Raw genomic sequence first — 23,375 nt, 5'->3', positions numbered from 1 at the left:
CAATCTTAAAATTCATATGATCTCACACTGAGAAATGTCTTCATGCTTAAGACATTCACAGTATTCACAAAGATTTATGATACAATGTCTTTGTCATTTACAAGGAAATAAAGCAGATCTGCAAAGAACTCTATATAAATTCAGTAACAGCTGATTTAGGAAAGGTAATACATTAATTAAATCTGAAACCCTAGTTAGAAAAAGACTAACTGTAGCACTGAAGGAATGATAATTCAGGTTCCTGTGCTAGCAGTGGCAAGAGTTTTGCAAGGGGAAATGTAGTTAGTATCACTATTCTCATGAATGCAAGGAGCAATTGTGTGCTCTAACACTCATTTCTTCAGTATTTTAGTATGAATGAAGAAAGGTTACATTTTCATAATGCAGATGCATCACTTAGAGTAATCTAAAAATCAAATGGAGTGTTTAATTAACAGTTATAGTACAATGTCTGAACTCCTTTCACCTCAGGAAGAAGACTGTGCAAATGAGGAATGGCCCTTTCACATTTCAAATGAATACAGAAAAAAAGAAAAGTAAAGCAGCTCCAGCAGGGCTGTTAGCAAGTATCTACTGCTCATGGCGTAGCCATGTCCCTGCTGCATCCATCCCCTTCTGTGCTCGGCTTTAAGGACAGCTATACTTTCCATGATAATTTGTTTGCATTTCAACTCTAATCTTGACTTGTACAATTCCCAACAAATTGCTTTTGCTCTTTTTTATTATCTTATGCTCATTATTGCACTTTTCCACGTGCAATGTATGGAGATGAGATTCCATGTGCAATTTATTGTGTGAGGTGTTTTAATCAATAATCTTGTTCTGCTGATTAAGCAGGGGCTTCTGTTTTGGCAAGATAACATTAGTTTCTCCTGTCATGCTCCAAAAGCTATTGGGAATCTTCAGCAGATCATTAGATATGCTACAATAAAGCTTTGGTACATTCTCTTTTCTTTCTTAAATTACTTCTTCACTGTCCTATCATTCCCCGTCACCACTGGCACTGCATTATTATTACAGCTCCCCTGAAACTTGCACTAGAGCTATGTCTCCAGGCCATAGGATGCCATTTTCAATTGAAGCTTCTGCTTGAAAATATAAATTAAGAAAATTTCATTATCTCCTGCCAAGGGCCATTATTCACCAGTGTTCTAAGGAAGATTAAAAATGCAAAATCTATGGACTTGAACAAATACTCCAGCACTAAAATGAAAAACACAGTGTATCATGACTGGACCAGAAAGTGAATTACTGGAATCTGAGAAGCAGATTCTGGAAAGATGTTAGCATTACATGGACCAAACTGATTGACTGAGGGAAGAGGTCATCTTTATGGGTAAGCCACATCAGTCACATAAAGATACATACAATTCCTTTTCAAGTGGTTCTTGCAGTTTGCAAAATTAAGGTATGTAGGAAATAATGTCCACATTACAATTTATCCTCCAAATTCTTTTGTTTTGCATACATGACTCTGACAAAGATAGTAACATAAAAGAAACATCATGTTATTTTGAAAAGGATATGGGTTAATGCCTAGCCAGAAATGGGCTATCAAAATAATTCTGGGTGTTCCTCATGCTGCATTTCTGTGAATGCAATGTTTCATTAAGGTAAAACTGGCAAACACAAGAAAAGTGTCATGTGCACTCCACTTTAAAAAGAAAAAAAAAGATACAGTATAAAGCCATGTTTAATAAATAAAATTAATTTTTCATAGAATTGTCAATACATTTTTTAAAAAATCTATCTTGGTATGTTTTGAAACTTTTAAGTCAGATCTGACAATATTTCTCCTTCAGCATATTGATTAAATACTTAAAAGCTAGCATGATGACATGTTCCTGCATATCGCCTGCAGCAACCTGCTTAAACACCACTTGAAGCACGTAAACTCTGAGTTGTAGCACCACATACTCCATATGGTCTTCTTGTCCCTTACTCACCCTGGGTGAGCTGCAGTCTGAGTAAAAAAGAGATGGGAATGTGGGATGACTACACTTCATGTATTGACTTTTAACAGTGGAGTATTTTAAATTGAAAAATTCCTGAACCTCTTTGCCCAGAGTAAATGGCTGTCTTTACATATGTATTCCTGACGGTCTACAGCTGCCACGTGAGATGTGCTTCTGCTTTTGTATGCATATTCACTAGACCTGCACTCCTGTTATTAAACTCAAAGTTACATATGTATGAAGATGTCAGATATTACTTAAATGGTATGTTTTATTAATTTGGTCTTAGAAGTATATGCAAAACTTACATATAAAATAGCCAGAGAACAGAGATTTTATTTTAGGGGTGTATAGATACGTATGTATGCATATACACATACCACAGCAGATAAAATTATTTAAAGGAATGTATTTAAATTCTGAGTTTCAAATTCACCTCACAAGAAATACATTATTATATACTGAAACCTAATGAGTTAGCAAATTGTGCCTAACCAAAGCCTGCAAAAACCTGCTAAAACCACAGCCTTGCTTATATAAAGCCCTGATTTGAAGCAGCATTGGCCAGCTATCCCTGCAACATCCATAGAGCTCCAGCAACCACAGCAGCAGTAGCACAACCCTACCCACTCAGGAAGAGTGAGCACATGCATCCCTACAGAGCCATGTCTCCTTGAGACAGACATATAATCCTGCAACTGGCTTTTTAAAAACCCAGGATGCCACACTGGCAGTTTTGCGTACTCATGTGTAAGATTTTCTAAAAATTATTTTCAAGTTAGAATCCCTAAAACTGTTATGGGGGAGCAAGCATGCAGAAAGAAAATAGCACCACCTAGCTCAAAGGGAAAACAGATTTAGTGTGCTGTGGTGGTAGTTTTCATAATCTAAGAAAAAATTGGGAGATACATGAGCACATATGAAAGCAGAATTTGACCAGATGAATTGTGTCTAGATACTGGAGATCTTCCTCTGACCACTAAAGCAGTAAGGCATCCTAGAAATTCATTTGAAAATTCACAACCCAGACTTGGGATTTTCTATGCATTTGGCAACATGTACCACTAGCGCAATAAACCTGGTGGCTTTGGATGAAAAATATTGGGGGGGGGGGGGGGGGACATGAGAAAATTATTTCTATTTTCTTTCGAAATATAATACTGATGATTTGTTAAATCTTCCTAATTACTGAGTAAACATGACATAAGGAAGCTAAATAGTGCATAATTAATATTGTAGAAGAAGGTGCACCATAGCATTGTTCCATTTGCCCAATAAATATGCAATAATATTTAATTGTGTTTTCTTTATACAATGTAATCTTGTGGGAGTCTATGGGTACGCATTAAGGATGAAAACTCCAAATAGACAATAAAACACAACAGAAAATATGCAACTCCCACAGGCCCTTTCTTAGGATTACCCAGTCTGATTCACTATCAATGAATGTGTATCAGACTTGCATGGCAAAGTAAATTTCTTGCTTTCAACCTCTTCTTACAATTTTAATACATTTAGTTATGACCCATTTTTCTTTTGTATTCAAGTTCTCTAAGTTCAAAGCAGTCACTGTTAAAAAGACAAATCTCACTCACATCTGAACTATCAGAGACCATTTTTTCTCGTTACAATTCATCCTTGTTCCAGTACGTGTTATAATTCATCCTTATTCCAGTACTTTGTTTATTAGTGTAAACATTAAGTATTAACCGGAAACTGAAGCATCAGATAAAATAGGGAGGGAAGAAAAAAAAGGAAATGTAGATTCCAGTGGAACACGTTACTCCTGCCTTCTCTCAGTATAAGTGCTTTTACAATCCCATCTTTCTATCCCCACTACTTTCTACCACTATCTGAAAGCCCTAGCAGAACTACCAGAGCCTGTGAGATGACTGTAAAGCAAGGACAGGAAAACTAGGTATCAGAAGATGCAATGAGCTGTGCAAAGTAAATGGAACAATCTCCTGGTGAGTTTTGTGTAGGTGCAAACCCAAACCTTGTAACAGTATGAAGCAGAAGAGATCTGCTTTTTAGAGAAAATGTTTCTAATGCAACTGTCCATGAGGAAGAAGAAAGGGAAATAAAGTCATATGCATAATCTTGTCATATTATTTATGTGTATGCATATTTGCAAGCAAAATGCAGCATGGGATTACATGCAGTGTGTGTTTTAGCACACCAACTAAACCAAGGAGATCTGCGCTAGTGAAAAGTAATCAGTCCAAAAGATCCAATTAAATGTTTCACCATTTAGACAAAATAAATAGCCTGCAGCTATGCTTATTTACTAATGAAAACTTTAACTGTGCAGCAGCATAATATCTGAGCTATTTACACACATTATTCACACTGAATGAGAGTGAGTGCAGCATCACACCTTGTGGGTTGAGCCAGTTTCAGGGAAGAAATGTAGGGTTGGGCAATAATATCAGAGCTTTATGAAGTGGCATTTACTTCTGAGGCACAGTGCTAGAGCAAAGCATATAGAAAATCCAACTGAAAATCCTGAAGCACAGTGTCTGATTCTTAGGCATAACACTGCAACAGACTTGCAGAAGAGAATCCCAGGTAGAGAGCACAGGATAAGAGTGAAAACCCTCTAGAACTTTTTTTTGCAGCACTGTCAATCTTTTTTATCCATGGCTTGGCATGCACCATATTCATAATGTAGTAAAAAGTTATGCAACTTAAGAGCGCTTCTGAGTCATTATTAAATTAGTAACTTGAAGAATTGCAATACTGAAAACATGTAGCTTTATCCTTCACGTCAATTTGCACAGATCTTAAACATATTTTAAAAAATCACCCACTTTAATTACTAAAATAAGTATTTCAAACGACAGATGTGATTTGTTACCGCAACTTCTGAAATGTAGAAGCCTTGGTACACTTTTAATGTTCACACTTTGACTGGACCTCCAGGTCAGCTCAATGCAAATTCAGCTTGACCCACTATGGGTCTCCTGAGTTTAACACAGCTCTTCTGTTTGCAGAAATGCATATTCAACATAAATGTCTCTCAGCTCTAACAGGAAAGTAAGACTTACTAATTTACAGAATTGGCTGCCAAGGTAACATGATTTCTTATGGTCCTTTGGTTTCCCTCTACAATGGACAGGATGAGAACAACTTCAAATGGGGGGTGTGGTGGGGGCAACCCTAACTGAACTTTAACACATGCATTCCCCTTGAATAATTAAAAATATTATAGTCTGTATCAATTAGGAGCAATTATTTATAAAAATGTTCACCTACTGCAGTTTGCACATAGAAAAACGATCACATTTTTAACAAGGGAAATGGGAAATCGCTATGGGATGCCCTACTTAGATTAAATTAGCAAGAAACTTGTTATCAGGCCATATAAAAGATACACCATAATAAGATGTGACCTTGCAGAACCTTGGAGCCAATCTGTGATTTTTTCCCCCTGTAACCCTTCCTAATTATCTGCAAAGTTACAGACCCTTTTGTGGCAGGTTATTTTTCTGTGAATAGTGAGGGGTTTTGGGCTTTTAAATATTTAATTAGTCTTCTGATATGAGAATTGTTGCACATGCCAACTGCTTCGATTTTCAAACTGTGTTCATCCTAATTATGTTCAGATTTAGATTGGTCATCCCAAACCTCTCACTCTTGTAATTATTTACTCCTTAAAGATCATTCAGCGGAGAAATATTTTTCACCCTTATGGCTCTTTCTTTCCACAAATGGCTTTTCTGGTCCGTTAATTACCCACTCAGAGGATTAGAGTTTGTAATAATGCAAGACATCCTGCATGTAAGATGAGTTTTACAGGGTGAAAAAGAATAAATTGTTTTTTGTAAACTTGCCTTGGGGAATATCCCCTTTTTGGGTTATAATTTTCATCAACAGAGGCCATGTGCCCACCGCTGCATATCTACCACTTCCACAGGGCGGAGTGACTCATTTCTACAGCTCAACAGAACTCAAAGCAAAATGCTGAGCAAGAGGCCGAAAGGCAACTTGGTTATTTTACGAGATTTATAAAAGCGCAATCTGCTAGCAAGATGGTATGGTCCTTTTTCTCATGATTTTAAATGCAGATTTCATAGCTTTAAAGTTATATATATATTTAACCGATAACTAATAATAAAATTACAACTCTTATTTCATCTGCTGATTTTTTCCAGAATTGCTGTCCCTCGGTAGGTCTTTAATCAACTCTGTAACAGTGGTGTCATTTCCTATTAAAATGTGTCTGAGAGTCCTCACTACAAGTACTTTCTTTTCTTCTGAGAGGAATGACTGTCACAAAAGCACTGTTATTTATTATCCACAGTGATGTCTGGATCTAATTATCATCTGGAAAGCTTGCAGGGCTTCCAGGTATAGGACTTCCCCTGCAAAAGTATCCTGCTCTAACTTGGAAGGCACAATTGCACTTTCTTCTTTGTGATTTGAAGTTAAGGGATTAAGTTATTGATTTGAGCTGTGCTCTCTCTGATTCCTGGAACTTCCAGTTTTAAACCCAACAAAGTTTAGGGGGCTGCTTTCATTTGCTTGCTTTTACATCTGCAAAAATCCTGTGTATTCTGCAGTTGGTTTTTATGCAAGTCAAACAGATTCACCTCTGTAAAAAACATATCAGAAAATTCAGTGGCTTGACTCTGTCAACGCACATGTAATCTTTAATTGTGTCAAAAATATTCATGATCTAATCCTTTTATCAAACTGTCTACCACTGAAGAAGTCTCATGTGCCTGCACAATTAAAAACCCCATGTTAGCCATACATAATACTGTATTACATTTGATGCAAATCCTTTTCTATTGAAATAAGAACTGGGCTGACAGCAGGAAGTGGCTGATAAGAAAGCAACAAGGCATTGCTGATGGCATTCATGATAACTGAGCACTAACTCATATGTGTTCTGTCTACAGTACATTACCCAAAGTGCTCCTGTTTTAAATGCGACTCCAGGAGGTGTTCTTTTGCTGTAGCTCTGTCACAAAGGCAGCAAAAATTATCTAAGAAAGCTAAATATACAAAGTAAATGTTTTTCATACCCACCAGTGATGCTGGCACTAGAATAATATACTGAAGGCAGTATCAGTGCTACTACATCCTAGATGAGAAAACACCTACAGCTTCATGAGTGTAATAGTACAATTGAGTTCAATGCTGTTAAGAAATTCAGTAAACAGGAAAAGATTCAGGGTTCAGAACTGTCACGTTATTGTTAAACTTACAACTTAGCCTAAATAAATTTATTAAATAAAGGAAAAGGAGCACAAACTTTGAGTTATGGTGAAACAGTAATTCTACAGTGCTGGAAAAATATGTGTATTAAACTCATTTCAAAATTGCTCTTTCATCACATATATCACAAGAAGCAAGGTATCTGAGAAGCAATGAACAGTAAGATCAGAGATCACAGATTACTACTAAGAAAGGAATACAGATGCATTTGCACATATAATGGCAAAATAAGATAATGCATTTGCACATATAATGGCAAAATAAGATAAAACATTATACAACTTGGTGTCATTCAGACGTAGTAAGACTTCTTCCTCTAAGGTGTTCAAACTGTCTTTGGTCAGGGTGGCTTGCTCAATGAAACGATTCTGCTACCTAATTTCTATTTTGTGTGTGTATGTGTGTGAAGGTGTGTGTGCGTGCGGTAGAAGAAAAAAGATATGGCTTTCAATAGTGAATTTGTAGCGAAGATTCTGCACTGTAAGTGTATTATAAAGCAGGTTTGACATGGAAAAATTCCATGTTATAAGAACCTTTTCTCCCCATTGATGTGTCTACAGCAGGCTAAAAATATACTGAATACTGAGTGTTCGGTCCATGTAACACTCTTAAGACTGCATTAACTTCATTGCAGCGTCTTGTTTTATAGGCTCAGTTCATCATGACCTATAAAATGTTAGGCTGAAGTGCTTTAAATATCTGCTAACACCATGTGCAAGCCTGGGAGTACAAGGCACTGTGCTGTGAAGCGGCAAAGACAGTACTCTTCTAAGAAAGTAGCACGCACTCTTATGTCACTGATATAAACAGGGTAAGCATGCTAAATAATGTATGAAACAGGCAGCCAATCTTTATATAAAACAGGAATTCTAGCTGAATTCTTTGATTGTATTTTACCAGTATGACACTAGTTTTTAAGATTGCTTCATAAAAAACATAGAAGTTGACTATCATACCAAATTAAAGAATGTACATGCAAATTCCTTTCATTTACAGTTCTTATATGAAAGAAAAAAAAAACCACAAATACCTCTTTAATTTGTGGCCATAGCATTTTTGCTAATTATTTTTCTGCAATATGTAGGAAATAAAATGCAAAGAGGGGAAATGCAAAGAAGGAAATTATCTATGTCTTTCAGTAATCACGGCCCATTTATTAAGCAATTAGATTGCAATTTTATTATTAGAGAAAAAAAAAAAGAAACCCTGTAAAATACTGTTATTGCTTGCAACTTTGATCCTTAAACTCTTCCATTTCGGAAACTCATTAGTGTCAAAATGCCATGAATATGGCCACCCCTTTTTAGGCTGTAAACCCTGGGCACGGGCAGAATCTATGGGATTCAATAAAGAAGTTTCTTCTTGTTGAATTCAACTAAAAAGCTTAATTGAGCCACAAAGGTCAAAAGGTTCTTTTATTGTAAGTAGGAGATTATTCTGTGGCAGAAGGAAATTTCCAGAATATGAGATCTGCTCATTTCTATACTACTCTGTAGCTACTTTTTAATTTTTAAACCCATGTTACTCTTCTATTCCTCTCCTCTGAATTAAACAGCTTCACTGTAATAATCTTTAAATTCTATTTCCTTTGTGTTACTAATGAAAACTTTCACTTTCATCGCTACTGCTGACTTTAGAACACTAAAAAGTACTCATAATTTACTTACGTATATTTATAATTCATATTAATCTGTCCTAATTTATGATCTATACCCTGCTCTGCCCATCTTCATGTACCTTTTCCATGTCGGTTCTGTTTACTAAGTGATATTCAACGGATTTCCTATAGCGCAATGAACCTTAACAGGCAGCTTTTAATTGCCTCGCATAGGAAACCACATCACTATTAATTCCACAGCAACAGTATAAAATAAAACTATTGCTTCTCAGACTCTAGAGCAATTAGACCTCTCGGCTATTTGGCTAACTCTGCTTCATGATACCCAGTGCAGTTAATTATATTTTTTGATGTTAATAGTCTCTGTCAGTTTCAAGCATAACTCCTCTTTGATGAATATTTAAATTATATTTGAATAAAAAAATAATCTTGGTTACATTTCATATTCAGCAGTCATCACAGCTTAATAAAGGTCTCCTCAGCAAGGGTTGAGATAAATGGTTATATGAACACATGTATAAAGTCCTAAATCAACTTATCAGATAATGTAGCTGTTTTGGCTAAGTATTATAGAGGATATATTGGGGTGGGAGGAATTAATAGGCTTCAATTATTACAGTATTATTCTATACAAACTAAATTGGGCACAGCAATATATAAATCAGGATTTTTTAATAATAAAGTTCTGAGTGCAACTGAACCAGGAACTTATCTTGGCTAGACTAGAAATTTGAAAACTATATAAAATTCATACAAACTAATCCAAGGGAAAACAAAATTCAGCTGAAAGCTGTTGAAGGTTAAGCAATGTTGTCTCAGTCAAGTTCTCAAAAACATTAATAAATTACCAAGAGAGGTAATTATATACCCAAAACATATAGTACATGATTAATTGTAGGCTAAACAGTATGTACACCTAGTAAAACCCATTTCAGAAATCAGGAAAAAAAAAACAACAAGAAAACCACAGGCTGAAACATGTATTTTATATGATGCTCAAATATACAAGAAACAGCATATAATACTTAACAATTTATGTATACTTATGTATAGTTACTTATATTTATTTTCACCCATGAACAGCATGGAAGGACTGATGCATATATATATATACTGTCCTGCCAGATAAGATATACACTGACTTAAGAAGAACTTGATGGTGGTTTTGCCCATAAGAAAGGAAACAACTTAAATATAAGATATGAAAACACTAAATAAAGTATCAAGCTACACCCTGGTAAAATAATGAATCTAATCTTTTTTGAAGTAAATTAAATCTAAATTTCAAATGTCATTAGTTGGTATCAATGATCCTTTTGTTGTTTCCTTTGTAGCTTCTCCAATGCCGTGATTACTATAACGTGCATGTGTGTTATGTGCTTGCACATGTGTAGTATAATTTCTTCTGCAGGAAATAATAATAGAATGCACTGCAAAAAGATAATCAAGTACCACTGACAGCTATTTCACCTTACCTGACTGCTCAGAACCTTGTAATATGAGCATTTGTATTTAATTTATGAAGTAATGTCACGATAGAACAACCCCGTTAATAAAACCCCCTACTTTTAACGAGTAAACTAGACCTACTAATTTCATACTAAGAATTAATGATAGTGAAAATGCACAATGCCAGATAAGGTTCTTCTCAGTCATGGGTGTTACTGTTTTTTTCTGTAATAAAGCTAAGGACTACGGTATGCTTCATGAATATTCTAAGCTCTGTGATTATGCCTAGTTCATGAAAATAGGCTAAATGTATTTCTGCTTTTTTCGTTACATTTGAGTCATAACTAAGTCTAACAACATAGAAAACAAAACAAAACAAAAATCAATCAGGCCATGGCCCGGTATTGTGAAAAGCTTAGTTTAAAAATAAAGAGTATTTTAAGCTTCTGCTACACTGAAATACTCACGGGGGTGACTGCCATACTAAGACCTACGTCTGTTTCAGATGAGTAGAAGCCTTCATTTTTAAACTATGCTTTAAAAACGATATCTAATGTTGATCATCTTGTATGGGAAATGTTTTGTGAAACAGTTGTCAGCAAGCTGAAACAGAAACTGCTGGCATGCCAAAGCAAAAGAAGGACCTCGTACATGAGATCAGCATCAGTACCAGAGCAACTCCGACGTGCATAAATTCTGAGAATGTACCTTATCCACATCAGCCTGTGCTATCCTATCATCGACACTGGCACTTCTCTGACACAAAAAGGACAGATATGCAAGCTCTTAATGACTAGAAAGGAGAAAAAGGCAAGGTATATCTCTTATTCTGAGACACTTTTCACTACATAGTATGTTTAGCAAAGGGAGGCAATCTTTGGCTGCAGAAGGAAAAGCAAGGGAAAAAGCAAGATAGCAGCAGGGGTCAGCAGAGCCCTTGTCTAAGCCTGGCAGACCCCCGAAATAAAGTGTGCCATTACCACAATAACAGTCATTTGCAAATGGCAGAGGATAAAATCCTGCCCGTGAAAACTGTTCTCAGTCACATTAAGAAATGCAAATCTGAAGCGTGCTGCAGTTCAAATGCTGAATCAACCGTGGGCCCTGTGTGAGGAAGTTATTTCTGAGGGACGAAAACGCTTCTTTGTGGAAGTCTTCCAAAGGCTTGAATTCAGCTCTGCAGTGACCCCACAGCAGGTTTTGCCTTCTACCAGCAAAGACACCCTGTGCAAAGTTTGCCTTTGGCTAGACCTTTTCACTCCAATGAGTGACATTAATCAGTTATAGATTTACCCACTATCCATCCAAGCCTGGAGTCCAGTGGAAGATTTTCTTTATTCACTCACATTATGGAATAGACCAAACTTATTTTCACTTGGAAGGACACTGATACAGTATGATGATGTTCCCTCTGCAGAGCTGACAAGCCGGAACAAGACGGGGGGCTTGAGAGATGTGTCTTCTTCAGAGAACTCATTTTGTTTTCTTTCAAAAATGTCTTACTCTCGTTTATATATAGGATTTTTTAAAATGACATATTTGTTGGACATGTGAATAGGTGGAAAAGAATTTAACATCTCCATTCTTCCACTCTCCCGTTGGGAAGGATAAGAAAAAAATAAAGTCTTAGGGGAAAGAATGGATCCACTGCTTCCTTCAGCTTCCCCTTCATCACTCTGTGGGGCAGGAGGCACTTTGCTTACATTTTCAACACTCTCCCTATAAGCACAGCTGTCTTGCAGAGAGATGATGGACGTAACAGGTTAAGAGTATGTGAGAAAAGTTCATGGTAACAAAAGCCCAAGCATGAACTCTTCACTGGTGTCATGATGGACATGGTAATTGACAGTGCATGTGTTGCATGTGCTATAGATAGGACAGGGTACGTGCAACAGAAAAAACACTCGCTTCTGAAGAGGGTTTATTCCTCTTTTAATCCTTTTACTTTTCTGCAGCAATGTTTTAAAAGGGAAGGGTATTTAAAAAAATTACAGTTCTCCAAGTTCACCTATTATACCTATTTTTATATTTATGCTTACATTTTATAATGAGGTTTGCTTTATTTGTGCATATTTAAAGAGCAAAATGATACTGATTAAATGCTTAGTAAAGATGTAAAGATCACATAAAGCTACAATTACAGTATAAATTGCAGACAAAAATAGAATTTCGAGGCCATTTCAGTGCAGGATTGATGTAACCTCCTTTCTGTTGCAGATCAAAAGTAAACTGAATATACCAACTGTGAGAGTATATTTTTTAATGCGGATGTTTGTATGGTCTGCAAAGTTTGCAGTTTTAAACAGTCTGAATTTTACCTCTTTTTAATTATCATAACTATGCTCTCAGTATCAGAACACAGATCAGAAGTTCCTGTTTAAAAATTCACGGTATTTTAGCCTTTATTAGGAGGGAAACTGTTTTCTTTCTGAAGTTAACATTAATTTGGCTGTCAACAGTAAATGCTTGAATTTTGTGTCTAAGTAAATAGTTCCATAGATTCAGAGTTAATAGGCTGTATTTTCTTTAAATACAAAATGTTAATTTTCTACAAGCCCCACCAATAGTTATAACTGTAAATTACTCAAAAAATACGGTGTACAGATTGTAATGGACCTGACATTTTTTTTAATATAGGTTTCTCAAGATTTAAAATTACACTATTCAAAATTATTATCTGCCACACTACCCAAGTATTTACTTAAATACACAGACGAAAAAAAAAAACATCTAATTGCACTGTACTGGAATCACAAACATAGTTATGGAGTCTAATCTTTAAAATAATTGGGAACCTTTCCTAAACAAAAAGTTTAGGACTAGGAAAAATTATTCCTACTAAAAAAAGTCTATTTTTAATTCAGAAGAGAAAGGTCCCAGCATGCAAAAACACATCTTAGCAGTTAATTGTTCACTATAAAATTACATACACAATATGCCTTTGCCTTTGAAATGTATTTTAAGTATGTATTTACAAGTACTTTTAAATATCTGTTATTAATTTAAGCTAATAAAACTGAAATTCAAACACTATGTGGTGTCTCTGTAACCCTAAGTGCCTGTCCTAACAAAAGCCTATGGTCTATCCACCTGCAGTTGCAGAGTGGGGCTTTGAAGTTGACACTGGAAGCCGAAAGTCCTCATAAATGCACAGGCAGTTTGAATATAACTCACGCAATCCACCTGCAATCTGTTTACAGTGGAAATGGACTTAAGACTAGGTCATAAGTAAATTTTATCATGTTAATTTTCAAATCTCTGCTGTGCCCATAAAGAGCAGTGCTAGTTAGCCTTATCAGCTTCCAAGTCTCGTGACAGTTTCTGGCTACAGCCACACAAACACACTTTATGAGCTAGCAACTAGAGCAATTTCCTCAGGCTGCTTTGCATCTTCTGCTTCCCTGTTCATTTAATTTTTTTTTAAACAAAGAGGAAACAGAAGATTTGTCCCTGCTAAAGGACAGCAGAGCACCAAAGAGTTTGACTATTTTAAGATCTAACTGCCTGAAACGTGGGTCCTCTGCCACTCACTTACACTACTCCCTCACCTACTATTCTAGAAATAAGCTTACTTCTATACTTAACTTTCACGTGTGGTAGGATCTCTCAAACTTGACTGTATGCAAACTCTGGGGTTAATTATCAGAGAAGCGTGAAAGAGGAGAGGGATTTTCTAAAGGTCTAGTCTCTTTCTTCAAAGCTTTAATTTTAACCGTGCCAGTCTGAAGTTTACATGGAATCTAAATACATCTGAAAGACTTTATTCTGGAATAATTGGGATGTAATTTCAATCAGAGACTGAAAATTTAATAACTACTTTACAAAGGTAAAAGTAAAGCAATGAAGTCATTAGTGTTCTAGTCAGGCTTCCTAGAAAAGCATTAAGTTAAAAATCTTTTGAGAACTGCAGAAATAAAAGGGAGGGAGAAAAAAATTAAGTAGAAATTTGTTCTGAGAAAGAGGAGCTGATGCATCAGTGGACACTGGCAAAGTTTGTGTGCTAGTATCTCAAATTCTCTGGAAGAGGAGCAGGGCATATGATTACATGGCTTTGTGTTAAACTGGAAACCTCATCTTATTTTTCAATCTCCAGATTTCACAGTATTGATCTCATTAAGCTAGTGTTTTCACATTGTAACTACAGTAAATGTAGCTGCTGTGCAAAAGCTGTGGAGTAATGCTGCAAATGAATGATGAGTATTTAATAATTGCCGTGGAACTACATTTAACTACTGGTCTAAACTGAATTGAGTGGTCAACCGTAGTGGTAAAAACACTGCTGGCTGAAGTGATAAAAACATGTCATTAGCCCTCAAAAGCAAACACTGTTAAGATTTTTATGTAGCAATGTAGAAACTACTGCAGCTTATTTCTAAAAGTATGGAAGGAAAGTTTTTCCTGTTACCAAATGTTCTAACAGATTGGGTTTTTTTAGTCAGTTTAAAAAAAAAAAAACCAAAAAAGAAAACCAATGAACCTGATAGTCCTTCAGGTGAGATTTTTCTATGCAACTGCTGCCATCAAAATACAGCTGATATGATACTTTTAGGTATCAGATCAAGGACATGTGCTGAGTACCAAACAACAGTTTGCCTTAGACAACAAAAAATTATGATCACCAATGCAGTTATAAATAATGAGATACAAGAACGTTTAATATTTCATAAGAAAATTGCAACATTCTTCTATGCTTGCAATATAGCACAAATTAAGCAATTTTGATAAAAGATTAAACAAGGCAAGAGACAGCTTTTCTACTTAATGACAGGATCTGAGAAAGAAAACTACAAAAGTAAACTTCCAAATTACTATAAATGCCAGACAAAAATAGAAAGGAAAGTGTCAAATGATCTTTGTCGTTTGTTTAGACAAAAAAAAAGAACAAAAATTAAAAACTCTCTCTGAGTGTAGCTATTCTGAACAAATGTCATACATGTGATCACAGTTTCATTTTAATCTGTTGAAAAAAGGGTAGAAGTGAAAGACTGGGGAAGTCCAAAAATACTTTGCTATCATAAACTTACAGTTTATTAATTGAAGGGGGAGGGTTGAAATTGCAGCTTTCCAGTAACAGTTTGATGTCACTTTAAGCAAGATTGTGCCTCTGTATTTGTCTCTGACTACCTTAATCTGTATATTTGCGGTGAACATAAGGAGGACTTTGATCAAAACACAACATGCATTTTACACAACAAGGAAGTCTACAGAGAGGCACTACATTCACAAAAGCAATTGAAGGTGGTTTCAAAGGGAGTTGACAGATTAGAGGATGATGACACTGCTTCTTCAGTCTCAATGGAAATCTGGCTTGATCTAATTAACAACGAACTAGAACCACAAAAAGATAATTCAAACGTGATTTAGAGAAGTTGTATTACCTTTTTACTAGCGTAGCAATGGAGCCTTTCCCTTACTGATCAGAGAACAAGTCACAGGTTGAACACAGAACAAGAATAAAAGGCCTGATATCCTTAATTTACCCCCAGCACTTGAAATTGAAGCCTGAGATCTAGCCCAAGTATCTGACTACAGCAGTAGAGAACATCCATATATTCACATGAAAATGATAAAAAATTCTAAGAGTCACACTCCTGACAACTTGAATGAATTAGAAAATCAAAATGGAAGTTTATTTTTAAGCTGTGACTGTATGTTAACTGAGTGCTACTATTTTCAAACACAACACAGTAAATAGAGCAAAGGATGCAGGACAACTTGCATGTTTCATTTGACACGTCTGTGTACATGCACCGGAAAGCTCCTAGGTTATTCCCATCCCCTTTTGGTTCAGACTCCTCACCCTAGGAAAAATGCACTGGGAGGAAAACTTCCCGCCAATCCTGCATTTATTCAGGCTTGTATTTTAAGCCAGTAACAATGCCAGTGACTGATTTGTGCTGACATTTCCACAGCTGTCAGTACTAGGTGTCTGCTGCCCGTATGTGGCCTGTAGCACAGGAATTTCTGTGAATCTTAGTTCTGATGCACCTTTTGTACTAAAACCACTTTTACTGGCTCTTCTGACTGTCTTCTCTGAATGACAATTGCTGTCGCTAAGACATAATGTAACTTGTGCTTATACGCATATATACTTCTGTACACACATGTATAATGACATATAACCATCCTGGCATTTAATCATTCCAGCATTTTCCATTGGATGCATTTTACAGGTGGGAACTACAGCAATGATCTACTGCATTCATAGGAAATGTGTAACTTTGACAGGAAGTGTAGAAGTTACTGAAAAATGCAGCAGCCTTTTGGACACATTTTGAGTGCTGTTTGACCACCTAAAAGACAAGGAGACAGGGAATCTCCAAATAAGTGAATTGGTCCATTCTCCTTGCAGTTATCTTTCTGCTTTTTAACTTTTGCTCACAGAATTTAAAAAAAACCCTCTCTAATTGCAACTGGTAGTTTTTATTTCCTTCTAATATTACTAGATAGAAATAATACTACCTCAATAGCAAACTGGCAACTACAACTCAGCATTTCCTACAGTATATGCCTCTTACTGTATTAATTCAGGCATTTTTCCTCTTTAGTCCTCAAAATGATATACATATTTTTACCTTTGTGTCATAATTTTGTAGGCGTCTGGAAGGAAGCATTCCGTGTTCTCCATCTGGAAAGGGTCAGCATCACAAATCTTGTCATCTGTCCGTCCATAGTTAGCACTTTCTATCATAATAACATCGCTTCCTGGACACCGAAGGTCAATGGAGTAGCCTTCGCAGGAGAGCTCCCTCCTAACCAAACCAAACGGTAGTGCTGCTCGGCTGAAACCTAAAAAAAAAAAAAGGGGGGAAAAAAAATGGGATTTAGCCTAAAGGATGTATTGCATTGGACTATTCTTTTTCTGTCACATAGGCCCTAACTCTCATCACTGTGCTAAAGGAAGTGCACCTTTAAACAGTTTGACCTGGTATCATATTAAGTGAAGAATCTTTCATGAAACTGTCACATCACTATGGCACTACTGCTGTGTCCTTAATCTGGGAAAGGAGGAAATTCCTCTTCACTTCTTCTAACCCTTCCCAGGGTAGACAGTGGTGCCTATCTGCATGGCTACATTGCACATTACCACTTTTCTCTCTGCTCCTTTCTCCCCTCTTTGGGCACAGTCAGACAGGCCATGTCTCAAAGTGGGAACGCAGCAGAGCAGGCAGGATTTGCAAATGCAGAGCAACTTTAAAAAAGAAACCCAACAAAAAAAAACCAAAGCCATAGTTCCAACTTCATTAGTCTTTCTTAATTTGTATCTTCTTTTCTCCAGGAAGAGTTGGGTTTCTTTTGCTTAGCTATATTGTCCCCAGCATGGACATGTTTGTGCCACCAGGTGTAATAGACATGGCTGATACTTTACCTAGTTGAACGTCAGTGCTATTTACTGTGCCTTTTAAATAAATAAACCCACAGATGGATAAGATTTTGGACAAATATATAAATGATCAGCACTGCAGATGAATACTGTATAAAATTTCCCCATCCCTCCCAAAAATGATGTACGTGTTCCACGGAATTCTCATTTTTAACATGTTTTTCTGCATGGGAGAATTCCTAAAAATAGGTAACTTTTCTAATGAAGCAGTATGAAATACTTTAGAAAAAAACAATGGTTCAGATATTCATCCAGATGTTTAGTCTTTTACAGACATTTCTTTATGCAAAAAATACATTCATCAGAAAGACATATCTGTATACTACACTTTCTTGTACACAGCTACTGGTGGATTATTATTAAACAGAGTATTTCTGTTTCTTATAAAATGTGTGCATTACTGCATTTTGGAAGACAAGATGGCCAACATGGTAGTGTTAAATACCTATTTCTTTAAAAGAGTAAATACTTTCTAAATTTTCAGCAGAATTACAGATATTTCCTCTTTTTAAAAAAAGTCATCCTAACACAGTAGCACAACACCATTAGTATTTCAGTTCAGGCTGCTGGAGACAAGTTGTGACAGCAAAGAGAAATAGCTAGTAAGTATGGAGCTCTACAGTGTTTTGAAGGCAAAGAAACTTTTCTTAAAAAGTATGATGCGTTAGAAGAGGCGAGGAAGCAAGGATCTAAAAAGATGAAGAACAACTTGAGATAACCCCTTGATAGTAAATTTTCACACAAACCAGATGCTGTCACTTTTCCTACTGAATTAATGATCTGTGGATTAAAACTCCTACTGTATGAAGATGATTACCTGTTAGGACTGCAAAAAAGAGCTGTTGACAATGATCACGCCAGTGTTAGGATGTGGCTCCCTGGCAGCCAGAGCTCATCTTCCCATCTGCCCTTCCTCTGCCTTACACTTTGCACCAGCACCAGCTTTTGTCCAACTTGTGTAGTAAACTCATGCAAGGGGCTGGTCTGACTCTAACCTCCCTCTGCTGCAGAAGAACTGATGAGGTCTCCAATGACGAGCTCTTTGGCTGGGCGGGAATTCACCCCTGCACAGGGGCAAGGGGGAAGGCCAGAGCGCAGCAACCGGGTCTGCCTTCACTTTACGTTTTGTGGAACCATATCCTACACGAAACTGGTACTGTTACTCTGCCAACATGCTTCAGTACTTGTTAATAATGGAAGAAGCCATATCCCTGTGGAAAGCACCACAGCTCCTTCTCAAATTTACTCCTGGCTCTTGGTTTGGCTGCACATACCATGTGCAAACACTATTATTAGAGGCTTGCTGAAGTATCATGAGCTGAAAGCTAGAAAGAGCTAAAACACGAATCCATCACATTAACACCCTACATGTTCCTCCCATGCAGCAAATTAATACAATGAAGACAGAAGCTGCTCACGGCTTAGTGAGGGCGTGAAATGGGCACAGAGGGGTACACGCAAAGCCCCCACCACACATGCATACAGCAGCTCCTTTGATTAACTACCATCACGACAGCTGCAGTGGGACCAAATATAATGCTGCTAGTGACTGCCATTCCTACATCCTACTTCTCCCATCAAACTGAATGCCATCCACATAAAGTTTATCCCTCCAGCTGGCGGCAATGGCACCTATATCTCCTGTACTCTGCAAGCCTTCCTCCAGCGTGCATCACTGCCATGGCCTGACCAGGGGTGTCCAGTTGCTCTTCCCCCTGCTCCCAACTCCCCCCCAACTTCTGGGTTTCGATCAGCAAGAAGAACAGCATCTTCAGCTGTCCAAAGGGGATTTTTGCAGAAGGGGAGGCAGGGAGGGGTGGGGGTGCGTGGCGTACAGCCGCTGAGGTATCGGTGGCCATGCATACAGCGTGTGTGCAGCAGCAGGTGAGACGTGGGGGTTGTTATGGGGCTAGGGCTGACAAACCACCACAAAAACACACACCAAACTACCTGTGACAAGCACTGCGGATCCTGCAGCACAGTCTCCACTTCTGCTAAGAAATACTTTGAATTCAAATACAAGACCTCTGCAGTTTGTTACAGAGATCAGCTGCCCGCAAATCTTATTTCATCATCTATGGCAACTGCTAAAAGTACTATGAATGTGTTTTATCCTGCAGTTTTTTCCCCTGCAGGCATCCACAAGAAGTTCTGTATTAGGAGAAACATTAAAAATACTAGAGCAAGGTTAGATCACTTCACAGGCAACAGAGGACACACCTGAGATTGTAATGTAAGTGTTACATTGCAAAAGCAGCAAGCAATAAAGCAAAACAATGCAGCATGCGTTAGGTGGGGAGACTGCTCTAAGGAATCTCTATGGTGCAGAAAGAATTTTAACTAAATGAAATAAATAAATCTAAAGTCCACTAACAAAGGTGCTGTGATCTTTATGCTGAAGCTTTATTTGTAATTCTTTCCTATCAACAAAGAAAAAATAAGCGTATCAACAAGCAAAGTGTAATTCAATCCATCTCGCAACCCTGACAATCGAAGAAAGAACTAGTGGGAGGCCCTGTGAGCGAAAAATCAATATTGCAGCTTTGTGCCGTGCAAATGTGAATACTGCCAAATAGCAGTGCTTAGGGTAAAATGAACTGTTTTGCTCCATTTTCTTCTCTCTGAACAAATGATTTTGAAACGACAGCTTTTTTTGGAGCTATAAAACGTCAAGCAATAACTCCCTGCGCTTTAGGCAAGTGATTGGAATAAATACCTCTTGGCAACAGGTGCAATGACTAAGGACTGAAATTCATTTACATTCAGGAGATAATTCCCGATAAACAGATGCACTGCCACAGGATGGAAGTTTGCACGACTGGCATCTGAATGCTACTGCCTGCTTCTACATCATTCCAGAGCTTTTTAGAGTAAGTATGTGGCTCTGTCAATAATTACTGTTGTCACTGGTAACTTTGTATCTCCAATGCAATTCCTCATGAATATTTTGCGATGCTGTATTTTCTAACCAACCTGTGTTCAACCTGCTGCTTGCCTTACTGTACCTTGCATAAATCTATTTTGTTTGGCTGTCCTCTTGCAGTTGAAAGCAACATTCTTCGTCCTCCTGCTAATTGCTTCAAAGAAAACCGTGCCATGGATGACACCGCTCCTGCTGTCTGCCGCCCAAGAACGCAAAGTGCTTCCTGATTGCAAAGACCTTTCTGGTGCCCAGGCTGGGACTTCCAGCACAACCTAAACATTAACTCAAGTAAGCGTCTATTACCAAATGCAACATATACTGCCTCTGATTCATTTATGTTTGTATACATTAATCAGTGTTGTGTGGGTTTTTTTTCAAAAATGGAAGAAGATTAATACCTAATGAGAAAAAGAGCGTGGTTTCTGTCCTGCTGACCATTTTGATTATAGAAAAGCTTCCTGGCAAGCATGTGTTTTCTGCACGTTTTATCTGCTCTCAAATTAGTTGAGTGCAGGCTCCTTATTGAAAGAAGAAAATAAACTGGTTTTGCAAAAGCGCCTTTCTAAGGAAAAAAAGGTAGAGGGCATTTTTAGTGGTAATATACATTCTTTAATGCTTTATTGATCATTCCATGTAGAAAAACACTCTGAGAAAAAAATCTAAATGAAACATCACAAACAAAAATCTTTCCTCTTATACTTTAGTCTACGAAATAAAAAAATACAAGTTCTATGAAAGAAATGTAACTCAGAACAGTGTTTCAGAAATACATTAAGCTCACATTTGGCTAAAAATTGTTTGATACAAGTTTGCAATTATTCACCATTCTGCTGTCTTGGTTCCTTCATAGAAATGATTTGTCTTTAGAAAGATAACCTAAATTTGTCGAAGTGCAAAGAAAAGTTAATAATTCACAGCATCCTGCCCACTAGCATACCATCTTTTTGAGCTGTCAATAATAAGAGAGTGTGCCAACTTTGGTAGATAAAAGCAAAAAGGCAGCACCACATTTGAATGTTCACCCCATACAGAGGAAAAATAGTGCAATGTAAACAGGCTAACATCAGTACTCCTCGACATCAGAAGCAAGGAACCTTTGATTAAAACTTAAAGCACAGAGAAAGTCAACATGGAAATATAAAATTATTTCAAAGAATGCAGATACTGGAAGAACTGAGAATCCAAAACAAATCTTTGCAGAAATAAATATATATGTCTCTGAGAGCAAGGAAATATTGCTTCTTGTGTTATTTGGCTCTAACAGAAAGGTCTTTTGAAAAGAGCACATCTTTTCAAACAGAATGTTTACAGTTGTCTCTTTCACAATCTCTTTTATTTTACCAAATCATGCAACATGATGATTCAAGTTCTACACAAGAAGTAGTGATGCATCTTGGGCAGCATTTCAATAATATGTGTTCAACAAATGCAAAGCCCGACAAAAACTGTGCTGAGAATCCTCTCCTTCTCCCAGCGAAGTGTGTACGTGCGTGCACGAAGGGTGCACAGAGACAGCTGAACATGCTTTGCCATCTGAAAATCATGCAAATGCTCAACATGGGCTCTGCTAAGCTTTAATAATTCCACAGAAAAGCCTTAGCATCCCGCAGTTTCTACAGAATCCCACAAACTCTGTCAAGGGAGACTTTTCTCCCCGTCTCTCAGCACTGTATATATTTCACACAGACAAGCGTGTTATTTTGTTAAACAGCTTTTAAATTATCCAATCCTGGTCAACAGATCACTACCAACTACTACAAAGATAGAGGCAATTTAAGTGACAACTGCACTTTCTAATTCTATCTTTGAAGGAAAAAAGTCATTCTGGCAAGCATGTCTATTAAAAGATTACACTGGCACAGTAAGAGCTTCTGATACTGCATAGAGGTCTGGAGTTCACAGCACTCAGCTCTTCTTTCAGGGAAACCCAGCAGCCAGCCCACAGCCAGCCCGCACTGCAGCCTGGCAGACAAAACCCGACTGTTGAGTCGGGGTAGAATTAGGCAGGAAGCGATCATTTCAAAAATATTCTCCTACAGCTGTATTCTTTGCCATTTTCAGTATATATTCATTATTTTCATTTAAGATGCTGGAAGGAGGGGACATCTAGAGAAAAGGGACTATTTAGTGAAGGATATCTATTTTCCTAGTAAGAGACGTCTTCCTTATTTTTTTTTAACTCATTCATAAAAACAGGATTAACTCAAAGCACAGTACATGAAAGTATGTTCATTATTTGAACTTTTAACATAGGCCTGAAGTCCTAAGGAACAGACTTGACCATTTAAGTTACACTGAAGCAAGGCAACTATTTCATTGAATAAATTAGCTGTGAGGAGTGATTTTTAACACTGGTTTGCAGAATTCTGCTTCTCAGACATACTGTTTCAGATTTTAATTACTTGGCTAAAATCTGGAAGCCTGTCTTACAAAATAGAAATATGAATTACTACCAATAAAAGCTCTTAGAAATGTAACTAATGATGGCTTTTTATAAATACTTTTTACATTTTATTAGATTGTGATTTAGTCTTTTCAAAAATTAAAATTTTTAAAATCTTTGTCAAATTTATTGTTTTTTAAAGGTTCGGTGTGAGCAGCAGAATTACAACCGTAAGTAATTTTCTGTAATTATATACTTAATATTCAGTGTACATAAGCATAAAGCACGGTATGGCTGATTAATGAAATTCAGGACAGAAGCCTGAGTTACACCCTCTGACTCACACCAGGACGGGTCCTGCCTTCCAGGTTCACTGAAACTTATTACAATTTTCATTTACAGTCTCCATGCAATTCTCAAAAATATCCCTGTGAGGCTCT

At 37.1% G+C, this 23,375-nt stretch overlaps 1 protein-coding gene across 20 annotated transcripts in view; it reads right to left on the bottom strand.

Annotated features, from left to right (window-relative positions):
* Positions 1-23,375, bottom strand: part of ADGRL2 (adhesion G protein-coupled receptor L2) — a 399,589-nt gene that overhangs the window by 55,347 nt on the left and 320,867 nt on the right. For all 20 annotated transcript variants that reach the window (XM_074832365.1, XM_074832367.1, XM_074832366.1 and 17 more), the window contains one exon: positions 16,821-17,034. In XM_074832365.1, the coding sequence (XP_074688466.1) occupies positions 16,821-17,034 (214 nt within the window). The remainder of the gene's footprint in view (positions 1-16,820; positions 17,035-23,375) is intronic.

Source organism: Strix aluco, chromosome 8 (genome assembly GCF_031877795.1).
Source record: "Strix aluco isolate bStrAlu1 chromosome 8, bStrAlu1.hap1, whole genome shotgun sequence".
NCBI lineage: Eukaryota > Metazoa > Chordata > Aves > Strigiformes > Strigidae > Strix > Strix aluco.
This window is presented reverse-complemented; position numbering and strand designations above follow the sequence as displayed.